The following is a 16,716-nucleotide window of genomic DNA, read 5'->3' on the forward strand; positions in this document are numbered from 1 at the left end:
GATCTTGAATGGAAACTTCCAGACCTATTAAAAACAACTGTCACTTGTTTATAAACTACTCAGTTTTTATAGCAGCTGGAAGAGAGTAAGACACTGCTAAAACCTCTTATGTCGAAATCCTAATTCCCAACACAAAAGTACAAAGGAAGCCTTTAAGAGGTAATTATGTCATGGGGATAGGGCCCTTATGAATGGTATTAGTGTCTTCAAGAGGTCCCAGAGAGCTAGCTAGTCCATTCTGTCTTCTAAGGACACAACTAAGAGGTGTTTGTCTGGACCAAAAAACTAGGCCTTTGCCTTACAAAAATCTGCAGATTTCTTGACCTGAAATTTCTTAGTCTCCAGAACAGTGAGAAATAAATTTCTGCCATTTATTTATTTTTTTTTTAAGATTTATTTATTTATTATGTATACAGCATATATCCCTGCAGGCCAGAAGAGGGCACCAGATCTCACTACAGATGGTTGTGAGCCACCATGTGGTTGCTGGGAACCGAACTCAGGACCTCTGGAAGAACAGTCAGTGCTCCCAACCTCTGAGCCATCTCTCCAGCCCTTCTGCCATTTATAATCCACCCAATGTATGTTATTTTATTACATAACATCAGCCCAACTAGAGCACTAGTATTCGTCTTTTTCACTATGTATTCTGTTGGTCCTTCAACCCCTACAACTCAAGCAAATATTAAGAAAAATGGATGATGGGGGATACATGCTAAATTCTCCCCTATGTTTTCTGATTCCTCAACCTAGAGAACTTCATGGAATGATTCACTGATTTTACTTTTTACTTTCCAAATGTCTTTTTATTTACATTTCTAGGAATTGTCTGAACTTTATCTTCTAATCCTCTCATTAAATATTCAACTTTATGAAATTTAAAAATATATCCAATAACTGTGCTTGGCATGGTAGCACATGCCAGCAATCTCAGCACCAGGGAGGTACAGGCAGGAGGATCAAGAGTTCAAAGTCATCTTCAGTAACTTTGAGGCAAGACACACAATTTGTATGCATCTAGTAATTTCTTTGCTTCCCAAAATGTTTTAAATATAGGTTTAAAAAAGATTTACTATGGTTGGTTGTTGCTACAAAAGACTCCTAATCTGTGGAAGTTATTGAGAAATACTTTTACAGTATCCTGGGAACTGTCTCCCTGACATGTAGAAAAGGAGAAACGTTTATTCCATCCTCACATATCTCACGTCTCTTGCCCTCCACCTCAGAACTGCACATGGTGAGCGCTAAGAGGGCTCCTACACTATTCTATCTGGTGTGGACAGGGACATCCTAGGGAAGGCAGGCAGTGATATGGAGGGAGAGATCCAAGGCAATGCCCAGCTGTAGTCCAGTGCGGCTGGTCAAGACAATGAAGAACTGGTTCCTAGGGCAGCAGCTAGAGTATGTGGATGAGAGTATTTCTGCAGTGAAACACAGTGGGATCTAATATACTGGACATAGTGAGAACTTTTTCGTTTTTTAAATGTGTTTGCCTTGGCTTCTAACTTTCAATGTTCTCAGTTATCAATGGCCCAGTGATGTGGGGTTATCTGCTTGACAGAAGGGGCCTAAAGACCCAACAAGAAGTATGGGAAGAGGATTATCCATTGTACAGCTTTAGTGGAGTATGGCATGGCTGGCTCACACTAATGAGAAACTCTTAATCAATAATTGTAGTCCTTAAGCCAAGCGCGGTGACGCATGCTTGGAATTCCAGCATGCAGGAGAATCAGAATTCTAAGCCAGCAGGCCAGCTAGAGCTACAGAGAGACCTGGATCAAAACAACAATGCACGCATGCAGGTCTTTTCTCTTGTGCTAGGCACCCTCAGCAGAACAGGCAAGTAAGTTACATCTCCCAGCAAGGGTAGAGTTGGGAGAGATGTAAGTCTGGCTGGCCTGAAGTCCCACCATTGAGCTGGGCTTTAGGGTCCTCTGGCTAGTTCAGTGCTTGGTCCTAAGTCATGCCTGTCCTTGCAGTCTCTTGCAGAAAGGACAAGCAACAGGGGATCTGAAAGTCAATTTCTTTTTTTATAGACCTATAGAAGTAATTCAGTTCTAAGTGCTACTATTACCTCCAGCTCCTAAAATGGAGGGGCTCTTTAGTGTAAGCCCACATACTTTCAAGACTTACTGCCAGTCTGACTGACTTCACCTTTCCAAGGTTTGTTTTATTTGCATAATGCTCACTTTACAAGCTCAAGTTCCTATCTCCCAAAATGTCTTATTACCACCTCTAATTCTTTTTGATACTTTGCATCTAAGTAATTTTTTAAATTTCTGTTATTTTGATGTGTTTTTGTTTGTTTGTTTGTTTATTTGTTTTTTGAAACAGGGTTTCTCTGTGAAACCGCCTTGGCTGTCCTGGAACTCACTTTGTAGCCCAGGCTGGCCTCAAACTCACAGAGATCCGCCTGCCTCTGACTCCCGAGTGCTGGGATTAAAGGTGTGGGCCACCACCGCCCGGCTATGATGTGGTTTAGAAGCACAAATACGAATAATCTATGCTCAAGTGAACATTCTGTCCTTGTTTCATTCTGAAACACCTAAACGTTTCAGGTCACTGACTATGCTTGCCCAGGCACGGGTAAACATGGACAGAGGGACATTAAGTGACCCACTCTATCCTTCCTGCACTCTCCTTCTGGCTCCTGCAGGTTCTCACCTGTCCCAGCACATCCATGGACGTGGGCTCTGCCATTTACCTCTTCTTCCTCATCACTCTCACCCACAAATCCCACTGGTACGACTTTCCTCTAAGTCTTTTTTACCATCTCAGAGCTGGTGGACATTGTAAAAACTGAAGGTCCAATTTCCTTTTACCTCAATATAATGGGGTCTAGGATTCCACAGAGAGATAAATATGCTTCAGTGTAAGAAAAAAAATACACCCCTATGAATAACAGGTTATTGTTTTGTCTTATTGCTTAAAGTGGTGAAATAAAGCAGACAAAGCTTGAAAAAAAATTAAAGAGTGACTTTTTTTTCTTACAGTGTTCTTAGAGTAAAATTCATATATAAAACAAATATGAAGAAGTGCTTCAAAGAAAACATGTCTGAGAAGAACAACTATATGGAAAACCACGGTCTAACTTAAGAAGGACCCTCAGTTCCTGAGGTAAGACCACAGGAGAAAATATGGGCCAATGACAAGAAGTTAGGACACATGCCAAAACTTAAAAGGCAGAACCAACCAATCAAGATTCAACAGTTACTTTAGCTGTGATCTGAGAACACTAACTGGAATCCTGACGTCACTGGTCACCATCTGGGCAAGAATGAGGCAAAGAGCTTAAGGCAAGGCTATTTATAGGAAAATCAAACAGTTCTTGAACATTTTTGACCAAGATACGCCATATCTCACTGCAAGTCTCATCAGACGGAATAATCACGCTGAGACACACCACTCAGTCTGGGACACAACAGCTTCCGAATGACTCAGTGAGCTTCTGAGGAATAAAAACCTGAGTATAAATTGAAAAAGTCAACACTGACAGTTGTTTAACAGTGGTAAAATATACTTTTATTTACTTTGTTGAATCAGAAGGTTGTAAAAAAAATTATTGCTAAAGTAGATACCAAGCAAAACAGAAGGTACTTTAGAAGTCCAGTTACCTTGGAGTTTATTTAAACTAAGGAAAAGGTCATGTTTTCATGCAATACATACTTGGTTCTTTAAATAACAATTGTGACAAACAGCAGGAAGAATTAGAGAATGCTGCACTTGTGATCCATACAAAACATCAACATTTTGGGTTGTACATAATTAAAGAAACATCTCACTTTTCGAAATACTGTAATAGCCAATATATAGAGGCATGCCTTTATGTGGGCATAGGAATGCAATTTAGAAAAGAAAAAAATCACACGGGAACTATTCAATTTCTTTAAAATCACTGAGCAAGAAAAGCAACATTGAACTTTCATACTGATTTTATGCAGCTTCTATACAGTACCTTGACTTCAATCCAAGAGCCAAGTTAAGACTCCTCTATTTTTGGTAAACAACTGCATGGTAAACTTAGATGACTTTCTCTCTGGATTTTACCTGGGAGTGGCCTTTTTAATATTTTATTTAAAAGAGGGCAGGTTTGGCACTTTTATACTGATGTCACCAATGTTAATATTTCTTGGGATCTCAGGAAGATTCATATTCTTTACAGCTGATACAGCACGGGCTGGAGCTCCTGCTAAGCCAGCCTGTATACAGAAGCAAATAAAAGAAAAAGAAAATGTACAACTCAGGTGTAGCTCATTACAAACAAACTTAGCAACGGAAGACAATGATAAAAGGTTTTCACATAACAAGCTTAGAGACCAGATGGTAGTTTGAGTCAGTATGAGATGATTACTTTGAAATACTAATCTATAAAGAGAAAACAGTTGACACATTAGAAAATACAGTGAATACATGCAATAACAATGTAAAGAAAGATTTAAGTACGAGTTATGTGTGCTACCCAGATACCACACACAATGTTCAAATAAAAGCTAAATTTTAGCTACAATTTAACAGACATGAGTTTTGAGGAGTGATTTATATTAGTTTCCTTATTAAACATCTTTTGAAACAATCATGACAGGCTGTTTTTATTTTAAAATGGAAATTATCATCAACATATGTTTGTGAAATAAAAGCACTAGTAATTATTTAGCTTCTTCATTCAGGGCTAAGCCCTTACATTTCAAAACAATGAAATTGGCCTTAATACTGCTGGGACTCTTCCAAACTCTAAAACATTTTTAAAAAAAAATTACACCTTTAGGGAAGCCTTAGTCCAAAAAGAGTAATTCTGCCCAAAGCTGAAACTGCATGGAGACTCTCCCAAGCAAGCCATTAGTGGAAATCTAGTGATTAAGCATGCTTTGTCCTCTGAATTAGACTCAACAATATATGCTGAGTTTCAACCACACAAACTTGAAGAAAAAAACAGTATATATAAAGAAATGAATTTCAAATTTCCAATTATCACCTTTAGTGCTTTGGCTTCCTCTAGTAGAAACATTTATAATTTGTCAAATAATCTGTTAGAAACTACACTTAAAAATGAAAGAAAAATACATATATAATGTTTTGAGTTCTATTAATAGGCTTCACTGTCAAGCTTTAACATACAGCAATAAGATTTCATTGTTTTTAAAAATTCAGACTATATAAAAAGCAAAGCCAACAAATATATCTGAATTCAGTGGCATTGTTTTACACAAAACAAACAAACAAAACCTTCTCCTTTGCTCAATTACATATATGGAAAAGACAATATCCATGAAATTAGAAGCAGTAGTTTTAAAGTCCCTTTTCATAATTTACATTTTTTCTTCTGTAATCCTACCTCTTTTAATTAAAATAATAATAATAATAAAGCTGTTGTTACCTGAGAAAAATCTTGACTGATACAAAATAGGCCAGTGTAAACTATTTGCTGAATAAAGGATACAAACATTGTTAAGCAATAAAATAAAAGCCATGGGTTATCAATTTAGGATTGGAAATAGGAAAACTAGTAAAACTGTACTAATAATAGATATGGTCTATACAGGCAATGATATGGGTGAGAATGGGTAAAGCTCCCTTCCCAAGTCCACACAGGCTGGGAGATTCCATTTCCAGAGTTGAATGGAGGTTGTTTTTGATGCAAAATTAAAAATTTGACTGATTTCTTCATTTGTACCTACCTGAAACAATGACGTTTATGGTGTACCCCACTTCTTTCTCACCCTCCAAAAGTGTTAAAGATACAACTGAATATCTTATCTTCAGAATGATATAGCTGAATATATATCATATTCAAAAGGATCTTTAATTTGGTAATTTCAAGTAAAAGTCTTAGCTATCAAAATTTAGAATGACTGAGGATCAAAGAAGAATCCAGTTCAAAGAGATTTGCCACCCTGTAAATTTTCTTTTCCCAAAAGTATGTTGTCTGCAAGGGATCAGAAATTATTTTAAAGTTGTAGACATCTGGAACTATCATAATTTTTCCAGGAAAAGGATTTGGTAAATTTTCAAATTCCAAGATCAATTTGCTACTATTTTAGCGTTTGAATTTCCATAAAGGATTACATACAAAAAAACTTAACTATGGAAAAGTATTTGAATCTAAGTATTTTAAAGGCTATAAATTATTAAAAGGCTTTATTATTGTGAAAAAGTATGTGTCTTTTTACTGATTTTATATTTTACCTTTATAAACAGGAAACCAATTTTTTCAGTATTAATACCGTGAAGCCTTGTTTTCTATAACACCATGTGTATAGCTAACTAAGCTCAGGCAAGGAAAAGAAAAACATTGCGTTTCATTTCATTAAACTGTTTCTGTGACCAAAGATGGTGTCAACTCTTAGCTGCTAAAGAAAATATATAAAGTAATCACAGGAACTGATTTCAATGGCATTTATGTGCCACATCCTTACTGTGCAAAACCAGAAGCTTCTAAGTACAACCATCTACATCTCATCTAAACATATGCAGCAAGCTGTAGACATGCAGAGGATGGGGTTATTTAGAACACGCAGATGAATTCGAGAATCAAATTATTTCTCAAGCATGTTCACTGCTTTCGTGTAGTATGTGTATCAAGAGAGGAAGTGGTGGTAAACCATGAAATATGTGTCTTAATTTTAATTACGCCAATATTAGGTAGAATATATGAAGAAAAATAGGACTATTGATCACTACACAAAGCTGACATGAGCTCTAGATGTTTGAATATAAACCATGACTTAAACAAAAAGACTGTGTTACTCACAGAACATCAAAACAAAAAATAAATTTCATTTTCAGACGTCCATGACTGTCAAGTCTGAAACATGTTTACTAAAACATAAAATGTGGAAAAGGTAATTTCCCATTAGGAAATCCATTTTCTGACACGGGTGAAAGTAATTTTCATCTTGCTTAAGAATTTTTTTTTTTCTTTTGGAAGATGTACTCAAACATATGTATAACTTTTACTAACAACTTTTCCAACAACATTTATAGAAATGAAGTTTACCTCACTTTTTAGTGGTATGTAGATATGTATAATTTTAAAATATAAAAATAAGCTATTCTTGACAGTACAGTATAGTTTGTGAAGATTTAAGACTGCATAGTGGACACAGAGCAGAAATAGGAAGACTGGAGTTTCTACTGGAGAAATAACTTGTTTCCGTCGGTTACACTCGCGCACTACCGTGGCGGCAGCTAAGCAGCGGCCACTCCACTAACAAAAACAAATACATGGATCCAAAGCAGCTAAGAGTATGAACTGGATGACAGAATGAAGTACCATAGAGAAAAGAATGGTCATGTTTTCTCTCCCATGAGATTAAATAAATTAACAGAATTAAGAGAAAGAAAACAAAATGAAGTCTGCAGGTATACCAAAATGAGGCCAAACAGATAGAAGACTTGTACAGACATACTCTTGGAAATTTCAAGCACCTGAATCACAAAGATAGTAATGGATGGATATGATTTGTTTTTGGTTTTGTTTTTAAATTGCCAGACCCAAAAATAAACAAAATATGTGCAAGCAAAACTGAAAAAGCAGCATTGCTAAAATATATTTGAAATAACCTGAAACTTCCTTCTCCTCATGCAGTTACCAATTTTCTTGGGAAACAGAAATTAATAGTTCATGTACTTATTATTTCATAATGTATAAAATACCATACTACCATCTTAAAATATTTTCTTCAAGCTTGCAATACAGCATTGTAAGATGGTAGTTGGAATAATCTACCCAAACTAAAGTCTTTCTTTACCCTTCTTTCTGGAAACTGCTACATGAACATTCATAATTTTGATCAAACAGCCAAATCAAATAAGACCAACATTAATAAACATGGTACTAAATGGTTTCAGACTCAAAATCATTAACAAAATAATTACATATTTTAAGTTCATGTTTTTCAGTAAAACAGAAAATCCCAAATCTTTTAATTTCTTAATGGAGGGAGATTAACTTTTAATTTGGGAATTTATATAGCCTTGTCCTTCCAGGGCACAGTGGCACACACCTGTAGTCCCAGAACTCAGATAAAAGCCAGCCTGAGCTATATAGCCAGACTATGTCACAAAAAAAATAAAAAAAAAAAAAAAAAAACCCAAAACAAAACAAAAACCAAACAAGCAAGACAAAACAGGCTTGTTTCTTGTTTTGAAGGCAGTGCTTAACATCACAATTACAAACACATTAGAAATGTTGATGATAATCTAGTGAGCCAGACCTATAGTATTTTATAAACAAATTTAGTGAATTTTCAATGTTCAAAAACTTTTAAGTCCTTAAAAAATTAACATATATCATCTTCAGTTTTGGCTTTAATTTCTCTGTTTTGTTCTTATTCTCTTAGTGAGACAGGATCTCACTAAGTAGCCCTGGATAGCCCGGGGGGTGGGGAGGGATTCTCTATTAAGAGCAGGCTTGCCCTGAACTCCACCTGCTTCTGCCTCCCAAATGCTGGGAATAAAGGTGTGTGCCACCATGTCTGGCCCCATAGTTTTAATACCCAACACAGGATTTGCGTGGGTGAAATAAATACAGCAGACTAATAACATTCGTGGGTTGATTATAGGTAGTTTTGACCATAGCACATGACCTCAGGGGTCCTCATAGTAATTTTGTAAAAATACAAAATAAATGTCCCTATCAAGTTAAGGACAAGGCTATCAACTCATGTGCTGACCTTTCCACATCTGTATCTTAGGGCCACTTTTCTAGTCTCTACTCTTTTGAAACAGGTATCTGAATTTTTTTAAAACTCAATTACTAGTTTTAGGGATAGAAGTTAAAAGACCTAAGTGGTTATTGGCTCTTTTGCTAGAAAATAGTTTAATACAATTAATTACTCGAACATAGAAATTGCTGGTGATCTCAACCAATGAAGTAAATGAGGTCATATATTTTCCATACCAGAAAATAATACTTGGAGACCGGGACCAAAAGTTGTATCTGAGCTTCGTAATAGCCCACAATTTCAGAATAAGATATAAATTATAGTTGTTATAAATCTATTACTATGCATCACTGCTTCTCAAACCCATCCAGAGTAATAATGTCTTGGCTAAAAAGCAGTGCTGGCCTCTCAGGAAGGCATTTCTAGTTATTCAGGACAGGTAATGACTGTTAGCTTACAGGGCATCTTATCTACCACAGGACTCAGTAAATTATTTTGATTTGGAAATTTTCAATTGGAAGTTTAGAACCATTTTGATTTTTCTCCTGACATGATTTTGTTAAAAAAAAAAAAAAAAAAAAAAACTTGCTTAACAGTAGCATCATAAAGCTTTTTAAACAGTAATTCATTGTGAATTTATAGTGTGAAACAAGAACAATCAAAGGTGTGTATGTGTGTGTTTTAGGGTGGATGGGTGAGTATGGAGGGTTGTAGATCTGTGTGAGTGTGTGTGTGTGTGTATGTGTGTGTGTGTGTGTGTGTGTGTGTGTACACACATGTGTGTGTGTTAGGGTGGATGCGTGAGTGTGGGGGATTGTAGATCTGTGTGAGTGTGTGTGTGTGTGTGTGTGTGTGTGTGTTAGGTGGATGGGTGAGTGGGGGGGTTATAGGTGTGTGTGTGTGTGTGTGTGTGCATGTTTTAGGATTGGTGGGTGAGTAGGGGGGTTGTAGGTGTGTATGTGTGCATGGCAAAAACAAGAAAAATTAGTTTCGTAAACTTAAGAGTTTTTTTTTTTTAAAAAAAGTTTCTAATATGCTTTAAAACACAATATATTTCAATGTCTGGAATTTTGGTATATGTGTTTTTATTTTTAGAGCACTTCGTTCATCTTTAAAAAATTTGGTCTTTTTGTTGGCCACTGCTAATATGACCTGTAGATCAAAATGGCAAAAGCAATTCTGTTAAGATTTTGGAACTGAAAACCATTTTAGGAGGAAAGGATACTATTTAACAGTCATTACTCTAAACCTTCACTGCTTCCCACTTTCTATGGAAAACTCAAAAGGTTTGGCTTTTGGTTCTCAAACTCATAGCTTCCAAAGCCCAGCAGGTAATTTTATGTTAGAACCTTAATGTAGAGATTATTTTTTAAAATACAGGCATATCTATATATACTGCCAGAGTTAAACTGAGATTGGTTCTGCTAGTGGATGCTAAAAATTAACTTTATATATAAAGTAAATTGTCATTTCTACAAATGCAATTTTTCAATTAAATGACCATGTTTTTATAAACAAACGAACAAAGAATTAAACTTTCTTTCACAATGCAGGCAGACAGAACAGAACAGACATGACACCAATGATGCACTAGGAAATACACTAGTCCAATAAAAGATGGAGGAGCTACAGAGAAACTAGAATGGAAAATAGCTACAGGGACTATATGGGTTCATTAACACAAAGAATTTTTGAGTCTGGCCTAAAAAATAATTGCCTTCGACATCATTTTGCTTTCCCTTTGTTAAGTACGTTTTCTCAAAGTCAGCAATACCTTGTCTACCTGTCCTGTCTGGGAGACTGAAAGATAAAGGTCTGTAAGAGAGAAGAACGGAAAGAGCTAGAAAGATCAGGATGTTCAGGAAAAAAGGAGGACTGACTTAAAAAGTAGTGACTAAATTCAGACCCATTTATCCACCTTAAGAATAACAAGAAATACATAATTCCAACAAGTCTTCCCAGCCCACCCCTCTACCACACCCAGAATTCCTTTTATTCCCTGGCAGGTTGCTGGGTGCCTCTCAAATTTCCCCAATCCCCACCAATATCCCAGCTTAAACCCTTCTCTCCCCAAATCCCAAAGAGACAATAAACCATTTTTTTCCTCTCAACCCACGATAGATGAAATACACTGTTATGCCTTTGCCTCTCTCCTTCAGGATCAGATAGACTTGTCCTTCTACTGTCTAGGCACTGGGAATTAAACTAGTCACTTTCTTCAATCACTGGAAATGCATTATCTTAAAGTCCCTGTACTTGATTTCTGACAGGTGACCTAAATAAACTCATATTTCAAAAACCATATCTTAATTATATTCAGGATAATTTTCAAAAGCTAGAAGATAATCCTAAAACAGTTCACATGAATTATTAAAATATGATCAGTTCTTTTTAACCAATCAGAATTTTAGTTAATTCTTCCTTGTTATTTTTGTTTTATAATAATTTAACTGAAATTTACTAAGAAATTAATACTTTGCTCTCTAAATAATTTTGGATTCGTCTGTAGAGCCACCTGGCTGGTTAGGTCTAAATACCTGAAGTTAACTAAAAAAATTAAAGCATATGAAGATTTCAATTTTAGTGTGTGGTCTTCCAAACATTGAAAAATAGTTAATGACAACTTAATATAATTTTAACACAATTTCAAGAAATAGGATGTCAAATGTAGAGAAACAAATGATAATGTAGTTTGGTGGTTTAATCCTTATCTGATTAAAATATATCTTCTTACAAAGTACACACACACAGAAAAAAAATAATTTGGCAGCAGATAACAGCTGATTATACATATTAAAACACAGCCAGTGGATGACCATTAGAAATATTCACCAATATTCTAAATTTTTAAAGATGATTATGTCTGTAAAAGAGTATCTCTGCATAGTAATTTTATAAAACCATAGCATTCCCATCAAAAATGTAAATTCTGCATCTTGCCACTCTCCATAGCTAAGAAAAACTGTCTTACTAATATAGTCTACTGGAAAATCAAAAACCAAACACCCCAAATATACTTCTTATTCATGACTTTTGCAAATACTATATAAAACACTATGTAGAACAAAAGTAAACAGGAAACAAAAAAAGAAAGAAAAAGGAGGAAAAGGAGGGACCACCACTAACAGGAAGTGAATTCCTAAAGTATGGAAAACCAATCACGTGACCAGTATATGTTATTATTAGAGATTATTACAGAGTTCACAAATTAACCCTGTATTTTAGACCAACTACTGATGCATTATATTACTGTGGCTTGGCATTTAAGCCCTAATTAAAAACCACTTACATAGTTTTGTGAAGCAATGTTGAACAATTTGCATACATTTCAAGTCAACATTTTAAAACTTTTAAATGACACATTCAAGTTAATAATAATGTTACAAATAAATATAGTGAATAACACTGATCTTTTCCTTGGCCTAAAACAAAACTGCCTCCAATAATCCACTGCATGTTGTCTGCTTTCCAACCCAGCAATGTAAAACCAGGTGGCAGAGCACACACGCTACAGCTCCTTTCCAAGTCCTCACTACACTCTGCATCACCACCACAAGCCCCTCCCTCCTCTGGCAAACCAACAGGGATGGCAAACAGATAAAGAGAGAGGGAAGACGACCTTTACTTTACAATATAAGGAGCTTCATCTGTTTCTCATTCATATTTTGCATTTTCTTCAATTAAAATGAGCATCAAATTGTATCAAACTGAACTTTAAATATCAACAAGATATTTTCAGAACTCACCTGTTGTAAATTAATTTAGTAATAGTAATATCACTCCTTTTATAGTAATATTGACTTGAAACTGACCAAATGTTTGAACTTCTACTAATAATTCTTTTTGTTTTGTTTTTCAATCTGAGTTATAAAATATAAGAGTATCCTTAAAGGCTGGGGATGGTAAACATGCCTTGAAATCCCAATACCCAAGAGACAGAGACAGGTGAATCTCTGTGAGCACCAGGCCAGCCTGGGAAACATAGTGAGACTGTGTCTCAAAAAAAAAAAAAAAAAAAAAAAAAAAAAAAAAAAAGCCAAAACCAAAAACCAGAAGAGTGTCTTTAAATAAGTAAAATGTTGAATAAGTTATCAAGTCTGCTCATCTTTCTGCATGTATGTTGTAAGATAATGTGAACTTGAATGATCCAGGCACAGCACGTGTCGCTGATCTGAAGCCTCATTCTTGAGAGAAGAATGAATAAAACTCTAAAGTAGGGTTTCACACAGCACAAAGTGTAAATGTTACTCAGCCTATTCTGACGTTGACTCTAACAGCACAGAGTTAGCCACAAATAACACTTTTCCATTATAGAATACAGTAAAATTTATGTGTTAATGAATAAAATATGTAATTAATTTGATATTTAGCTTTTTGGAAGGATCAAAAAAGAGTAAGGTACTAAATCTCTTTTTCTCAACGTGTAGATTGACTAAACATCTATTTATTACAAAACATGACTTCCTCAGAAGAATTCTACTTCCTCTCCTTTCCCCCCTCCAGAAAAAGTTTAAAACTGCATCTGAAGGCACACTGCCATTGTGATTAAAAGAATACACATAAAGCTGTTTGGGGGTTGGCAGTCTTGGGAGATTTTGACATAAAATGTGCACACTCGTTTACTGAAACTGAATGGCACTCCAGCTGTGCCTAAAGGTTGATACTGCAGGACCAACAATGAAGGCTACAAAGTCATGCATCAACAGCTCATGGTCGTGCTCAGAACCTTCACTAACTAAAGCATTCACCAGTCTTACCTCAGATTTCTCCAGCTTATTTTGTGCATCAATTTGTGTAACAATCTCATTCATGTTGGTCTCCAATACCATTCCTCCCATCACCATTTCTGCAAGAATATTGTGAACCTAAAAGAAAAAAATAATAAAAACAGACAATTCACTACAAAAAGTTTCACTATTTCAGTAATTTTTGTTTTAAAAATCTGCTGTAATAAATTGCAATCATACTCCACTTTCATCAGTACTATGAAACTTCAGGCAATTATACAACCTATGTAGGTATTAAGTTTAATGAGTTGAAAACAGAGATAATATTAGTTCTCCACAAGATTACTGAAAGGATTGGATTAGACAATCTATAAAAGTAACCAAACTAAGTAAGTGATAAATATTAACTACTGAATTCTCTCTCATCTGCATTTTTATTTTTTTGGAAGTTTCATTTACCTGCAATCAATTTTGATCCAAAAATATTAGGTGGAAAACTCACAGAAATAAACAATGCATAAGCTCTAAATGCATGTTTTACTCCACTCTATCCAGAATGTGAATCATTATAAGTTCCTCCTCCCAGGCTCCTCTAACAGGGCATAACAAACCAAGTCCCTCAAGGTGGAAGACTGGCCAGGCCCTGCCCTACAGAAAAACAGCCCAAGATCAGGCCACCTTGGAAAGCTCTGCCGCCCTAGAAACCCTATATAAAGCTTGCCTCCTGCTCAGTTCTTCGATGCTTCTCACAAGAGCAGAGGCTGCCCCCCTCTAGTGTCCTTCCCAATAAATCTCTCGGATAAGGTTTATTGTGCAGTGTGACTTGGTGGTATCCTCTGACTCACAAATGCCAGGATACCTTTCTCTTCAGAGCTGTGCCACTTCCACTGGCGAAACCTTTCTCTTCAGAGCTGCATCACTTATAATCACCCCTTTCTCAAAAATAACAACAGGGACTAGAGGACAGCACAGAGACTAAGAGCACTGGCTGCTCTTTTGGAGGATCCAGGTTCAACCCCCAGCTCCCACATTTCAGCTCACAACTGTCAGTAACTCCAGCTCCAAGAGATCCAATCAGACACTCTCTTTTGGCTTCTGCAGGTACCATACATGCACATAGTGCACAGACATAAATGCAGACAAAACATCCATACACATAAAATAACAAATAAATAAATAGAAAAATTTAAACAAATAAACCAGAAAAAAAAAAAAAACACCAGGTTACTTAATTAACACAGAAAACCAGTCTGAACCCATTGGGAATTCTTCTCTTATATATCATTATCTCCAAACATGCCAACAACTTTGATTATACAATTTCCTTCTCACCTTCTGCTTTTAATAGCCATCAACTCTGACCAATTCTTTCTTTAGTCTCCCTTGGTGAAATTTCCTTCTGACTATTCCAACAAGCTCTTAGTTCATTTGTTCACTTGTTTTAAATCTCAATGCATACAAAACTAATTTCCATGCTGCAGGAAAAAAAATGTCTTCCTTCAAACACACACAAACAAAACACTTCCAAGAGAAACTTGTCTAAAACATTAAACTGCTTCAGAATAAAGTTCAAAATTCAAGGCAGTAACAGCTCTTCAAAAATCAGTCTTCTTGATTAACATTTTAAAGAACAGCTTGTATTTTATTTTTGCCAATATGGTTCTCTGCTTTTCTAGCCTCCTTTTCTGTCCATGGAACATTTATTCATTGTTATGATTCAGTTTAAATGCAATTTCCTCCAATCACAGACACCCAGGCAGAGGCAACCATGTTTCCACCTATACCCTGCCCATACCATTTCCTCTTCTAGTATGAGCTCTTCTAGCATGAAGTCTCACTATTTCCTTCCAAGCACAGTGGCCTGGCTCATGGTAAAAATAATTTAACAGAATAAAAATCACTGCTCATTAAATGGCATTTTACTCTGATAAGTGCAAATTAATATTTTTCCTAAATAAAAAGCTTAAAATACTTGACAATATAGAAAATAGTACCTTGTCTACATGGAATATTAAATCCAGTTCACAGACATTTTCAAAACATTTGTCTAATGTTTCCACAAATACCTATGGAAAAAGAAAAAGATATTTTTGAAAAGTATGTACATTCATTCAAATTTATCTATAAGGCAGATAATCCTTATTTTATATATATATATAACTATAATAAAAAGTAAATGTTACTTTCAGATAAACTACATTTTAGTCTATAAAATAAACTTCTGAAAATTACTAAAATTAAATAGGATCAACACCATTACTTATTAAAATACACTTAAATATTCAAATAAGGTTTCTTCAGGAAAGTGTTTGAATAAAAGCTCATCAGAGAGTTATAATGGACAGAGTCCACATTTCTTTCACATCTAGTGTGGACAGTCATTTTTAATTACAAAATTACTATAACTAACCAACCCCTAGACATTACTTAGAGAAAGAACAAGACTTCATTACAAAATTGAACTGAGTCTCAATAACTTGTATGTCTTTTTGAAGAGTTACCTCAGTAGGCATAGGTTCAAACAAATGCACACACATATCCCAAATGACCTGGTTCAGGACTTGCCTTTGGTCAGGTCCTAAGAACTAAGCTCTGGCTTTCTAGAATACTGTCTGAAAATAAGTGTTTCTGAACACATATGGTATTTGGGCCTTACCTTATTGACTGGATTCATCTAAGCAGATTATCAGTCTATGTTAGTAATATGTTTTATGGACAACAATTGCCTTTTTTCTGGGGGGGGGTCTTTATCTTACATAACCAAGGTCAGTCACATACGCACTATATACTCATGTGACTGAGTTCTAATAAAAATTCAATACCCAAGCTAGGATGAACTTCTCTGAATTAAAATATTCCACCACATATTCCTGAGGAGTTGAGTGTCCTGTGACTTCCATAGGAAGAGACCTAATAGCTTACAATTGGTTCTTCCAAATAAAATTTCGCACCATGTGTCTCTGCTTATTTTACTCCACACCATTTCACTGTGTAAATCCTAACCATGAGTATATTACAGATCTGAGTCCTGTTAAAATCAGTAAACCGTCTTAAATTTCATCTTGCAGTTTCACAAGTACTAAACTACCATTTATACCCTTCTCAGAAGCAGCCTTCACAAAACAGTGACCATACTATTTATCCTACATACTAAAGCAATGCCAAGAACAAAGACGACAGCTATAAACACTACCACTTAAAATAGTATTCAATATTATTTTACAATACACTAGAATTCTGGAACTGCAACCATAAATGAAGCTTCAGGGCAACTGAAGCATAGTGTTGCCCTATTCACAGGTGATTATGTGGGGCCAAGAGCTCTC

General features: G+C 35.5%; 1 protein-coding gene across 4 annotated transcripts in view; it reads right to left on the bottom strand.

Annotated features, from left to right (window-relative positions):
• Positions 1-3,594: 3,594 nt before the first annotated feature.
• Positions 3,595-16,716, bottom strand: part of Ap3s1 (adaptor related protein complex 3 subunit sigma 1) — a 43,488-nt gene continuing 30,366 nt past the window's right edge. For 2 of the 4 annotated variants that reach the window (XM_028894131.2, XM_037197137.1), the window contains 3 exons: positions 15,385-15,456; positions 13,421-13,528; positions 3,595-4,199 (listed from right to left, as the gene is read on the bottom strand). In XM_028894131.2, the coding sequence (XP_028749964.1) occupies positions 4,071-4,199; positions 13,421-13,528; positions 15,385-15,456 (309 nt within the window). In that variant the 3' untranslated portion in view covers positions 3,595-4,070. Of the gene's footprint in view, positions 4,200-10,437; positions 10,479-13,420; positions 13,529-15,384; positions 15,457-16,716 lie in introns of all 4 variants that reach the window. The other 2 variants (XM_028894132.2, XM_037197138.1) reach the window with 2 other exon arrangements.

The sequence above is a fragment of the Peromyscus leucopus genome, chromosome 19 (assembly GCF_004664715.2).
Source record: "Peromyscus leucopus breed LL Stock chromosome 19, UCI_PerLeu_2.1, whole genome shotgun sequence".
Lineage (NCBI taxonomy): Eukaryota > Metazoa > Chordata > Mammalia > Rodentia > Cricetidae > Peromyscus > Peromyscus leucopus.